This window comes from Salvelinus sp. IW2-2015, linkage group LG9 (assembly GCF_002910315.2).
Source record: "Salvelinus sp. IW2-2015 linkage group LG9, ASM291031v2, whole genome shotgun sequence".
In the NCBI taxonomy this organism is placed as follows: Eukaryota; Metazoa; Chordata; class Actinopteri; order Salmoniformes; family Salmonidae; genus Salvelinus; species Salvelinus sp. IW2-2015.
The window spans coordinates 3,112,380-3,116,498 of record NC_036849.1 but is presented as its reverse complement, the minus strand read 5'-3'; the positions used below and the strand labels follow the sequence as shown (position 1 = coordinate 3,116,498).

The following is a 4,119-nucleotide window of genomic DNA, read 5'->3' as shown; positions in this document are numbered from 1 at the left end:
ACAAGAAGAGCGCTTGCACCACTGTCATGCAAAAAGTTGGAGTATCGTCAGAGGCAAACATATCAGCGTTGAAGCGATGCGTAACGCCGTACGTGCCACTTGCACGTCTCAGGATTATACATAAGCAGATTCCACTAACACCACGTCAGCGTCACCACATAGGAACAGAGGGATGTCTGGAAGAAGCCACTGACTCGCGGAGAAGGAACCGCCATGAGATGTCCTCTGCTGAACACATAGCCCAGGCATGAGAAACCATGCAACAGATGAACAGCATACATAGCCCCACAATGTAGGCCACCTGCACTGCATCCATGAAACGCCCTATCTCGTACCCAAAGAGACGTGCGAGACCACGGACCCGAAATAGCACGCCAATGAGCCCCTCCCTGGGAAATAGGTTACTGACGCTGGGCCAGTCAACGACAGAGAACGACCAACAGACGGTCACACGCCCGTAACCTCCGATTATCGCTGACCAACCCACTCGGCGCGTAAGTGGGAACCATTTGCAGAATACACCTAGACTAGGCCTTTCAGAAAGCAGACTTGGGAGTCGATATTGATACCAACGAAGAGACACTGTATGCTAGGTGCTATCGCGAGAAGTATAGCTCTGCAATCAATCCGTGTCATTACGCATAGACAACGACTAAATTATAGTCAACCTAGTTGAGGCGTGCGTTCTATAAAATAACCGCAACTCGATCGGTGTCTCGAGAACAAAGTTTCGAGGCAAAGAGCTTGGGACGTTTCTACATACCCCACAAAAACGAAATCACGTTCTCCACTCTACCGACGTGAGAGTCCCCGCAAAGTCAATGGGATGGAGGAGAGTTGGAAAAAATTCCGCGACTGATGGAAGAACGACGCCAAAAAGACTGATGGGCAAAAAGCAAAGATGGAGTCAGCCTGGCATGACATGGGCCGAATACCCAGCGCTGGCCATGCTGAGTTCAAAGCAGAAATACCGCCGACATCACCCGCAATCAGCAGCAAGCAAACATGCAATATGTGCTACAGGGAAGATCGGTACAAAAGACCACTGATAATAAATGAGGGCCAGTATGGATTAGAGTGAGAAAAGGGAAAAACCTCCTTCTGAACCCGGGGATGGCAAAACTGTCAGCAGGAGAAGTTCAAAGAAAGACAAACAGAAGACAGGCAACTCCAAGTACTTAGACGCGACACTCTGACTAAGAAGGATCTCCACATGAACAGAATGACAACGAGTGATGGAATCGAGCGGTGAAGAGAGTTCTAAGCCTATCAGGCCATCTCAGCAAGGAGAAAATGGAACCAAAACCACAGCTGATCGCAAGGGCCATACGCAGTAGAGCCACTGTACGAGAGCCAAGGAGGGTCCATAAAGGAAGTGAAGACAGAATCAGGGACACTAGTCGTTACATTCAGGAGAGAGAGCATTCTCACACAACTGAGCCTAAGAGTGTGTGAGTGTGTGTTGGCGGCTGTGATGCCAGTCTCCAATCGTCAACCCAAGAATAGTCGTTTTGGTGGTGGGAGGAGTGGTGGTGTGAGTAGGTGTTGTGTGTGTGGTGGATGTGTGTTGTGGATGAGTGAAAGTCCGGGGCAACAGCAACAGCCTTCGCCAGATGAAACGAGCGAGTCGCTGTGTTGTCGTGATTGAGGTGTGTGTAGTTGTCTGTGCGTGAATGTGAATCAACTACTGTGGTCTCCAGTATTAAATGACCACGTCCGGGTATCAGCAGCAACCCCAGTCGGTTGGTTACCAGTCTGCGAGTTCTGTCCGTCTGTCGGTCAGCGGTCAAGATGGCGGACGTCTTGGAGAGTGGCGGGGCGGGACCAGGCTCTGTAGGAGGAGCCGGCAGCGTGGATTGGCAGAAGCATTGCGTTGCCTTGGAGATGCAGCTGCTCAGGTTCCGTCTGCAGGCGGGGAAGATCCGAGAGCTGCTGGCCGAGAAGGTGAGAGAGAGGGGCATCATGGGTAATGTAGTATAACCACCATCATGTGCCATTGCTACTTTGTACTGTCTAAGGCAGTGTTTCTTTATCCTGGTCCTGGGGACCAAAATAGGTGCACATTTAGTTTTTGCCCTAGCACTACACCTGATTCTACTAATCAACACATCATCAAACCTTTGATTAGTAGAATCAGGTGTAGTGCTAGGGCAAAAACTAAATGTGCACCTATTTTGGTCCTCCGGACCAGGATAAAGAAACATTGGTCTGATGGATGAGAAAGAACAGTTGTACCCAAACCTACGTTATTTTATCATCACATAACATAAAGTACAGGATTATGTCTTACGGAGCAGCCTTGTCAGTGCGTGTTTTGACCTGACATTGACTTGTTGTGCATGAATGAACTGCACTATGTCCAAATGTACAGCTTGTTTACCATTATACAGCCAACAGACACAGACAGTGTGGGATCTGGTTATGCTATGATGATCATTTGTGTTGATTTAGTAGAACAGGCTGGTTTAAGAACATTTTCTTTGAGTATCCCTCCTTGGCCAGTTGCCACACAAGACTCCCTGTGAATGAACACCTAAAACCTCCCTCCTTCTATCCCTCTGTCTCTCCCTTTGGTGCTTTTGTTGTCCTCTAGACTCTGTCATGCTGCATTGACCTCTGTGTTGCAACAAATGGTTAACTGTCTGTTCCTTGTCTGTTCCAAACAGCCCTGCGTGAAAGCAAGGAATCTACTGACTTGTGTGAATGAGTGCCTGAGGGAAAAAATACAGGTGTGCCGTGTGTGTGGTGTGTGTGGTGTGGTTTGTGCGTAGTGTGTGTGTGTGTGTGTGGATTGTCTGTGTGTGTGTGTGTGTGTGTGTGTGTGTTGTGTGTGTGTGTGTGTGTGTGTGTTGTGTGTGTGTGTGTGTGTGTGTGTGTGTATGTGCGTGATGTGTGTGTTGTGTGTGTGTGTGTGTGTGTGTGTGTGTGTGTGTGGTGTGTGTGTGTGTGGTTTGGTGGTGTGTGTGTGTGTGTGTGGTTTGTCGCTGTGTGTGTGTGTGTGTTGTGGTTTGTGTCAGGGAGGTGCTGAGGGAGGACGGCTCATAAGAACGGCTTGAACGGAACAAAAATGAATGGCATTAAAAGCATGAAACCATGTATTATACATACCACTTACTCCACTCCAGCCCGTCCTCCCCAAATAAGTGCCACAACCCTCCTGTGTAAGTGTTCTGAGAAAGTTTTATTATAAATCCTTCCAGGAACAGTATGCAACATTACCAGGGATAGTTCTTCACATGTTGAACATGTTCAAAACTTCTAATAATGTCAGGTTATTCAAAAAAAAGGGCTTACCAAGAAAAACTTCCAAAAAGAACTATTAAGCGAAAACAAAAAAAGGCCGAGATCAATTTATTATTGCTCACTTGCTTAATGTTCAGATAACGATGTTATTAGCCACCTTTTGAAAGTGATTTTGCTCTGGGACGGTTCTTGCTGCTGTAAGGGAGTATAAAACCAAGTATATTTGCATGTTTTTGGTAAGGAGACTGTCACTTTAAGTTTCATCCCTATTATTCTCTGCTGCTGCCTCGGTCAGTCAGCCGGATGTTTACAGGGAATTTAGGGTTAATGATAAGATCATAAAGTCTTTCTGTAGGGTTTCTTTTCTGTCTCTTGTCAACCTATCACGCCTCTACCTCTCTCTCTCTCTCTCTGTGTGTGTGCGTGTTAATCGCTGTGTGTTGTTTGGCAGGTCCGGTCAGTCCGTCGCTTACCAGTCTGCGAGTTCTGTCCGTCTGTCGGTGTCGCGTGGTGTGCAGGGGCGTGAGGCAATCATTCAAAGCAATAACATGCCGATTAGCACTCAACACCCTCCCCCTCCCCAGAGAGAACACACTCAGCACAGACCTCCACAACCACAGACCTCCACCACCAGCCTAGTGTGGTGTGTGTGTTTTGTGTGTGTGTGTGTGTGTGTGTGTGTGTGTGTGTGTGTGTGTGTGTGTGGTGTGTGTGTGTGGTGTGTGTGGTGTGGGTGTGTGTGTGTGTGTGTGTGTGTGTGGTGGTGGGTGTGTGGGTGGTGTGTGTGTGTGTGTGTGTCGTGCGGCCCGTAAAAAGGATTGCATCGCTTGCGCTTTATAAAGAGCTGTTCTTTATAGTGATCGGGTGGCTACAAGT

At 48.0% G+C, this 4,119-nt stretch overlaps 1 protein-coding gene across 3 annotated transcripts in view; it reads left to right on the top strand.

Annotated features, from left to right (window-relative positions):
- The first annotated feature begins 1,742 nt into the window (after positions 1 to 1,742).
- Positions 1,743 to 4,119, top strand: part of plekhh1 (pleckstrin homology domain containing, family H (with MyTH4 domain) member 1) — a 56,195-nt gene continuing 53,818 nt past the window's right edge. For all 3 annotated transcript variants that reach the window (XM_023993991.1, XM_070445091.1, XM_070445093.1), the window contains exon 1: positions 1,743 to 1,944. In XM_023993991.1, the coding sequence (XP_023849759.1) occupies positions 1,792 to 1,944 (153 nt within the window). In that variant the 5' untranslated portion in view covers positions 1,743 to 1,791. The remainder of the gene's footprint in view (positions 1,945 to 4,119) is intronic.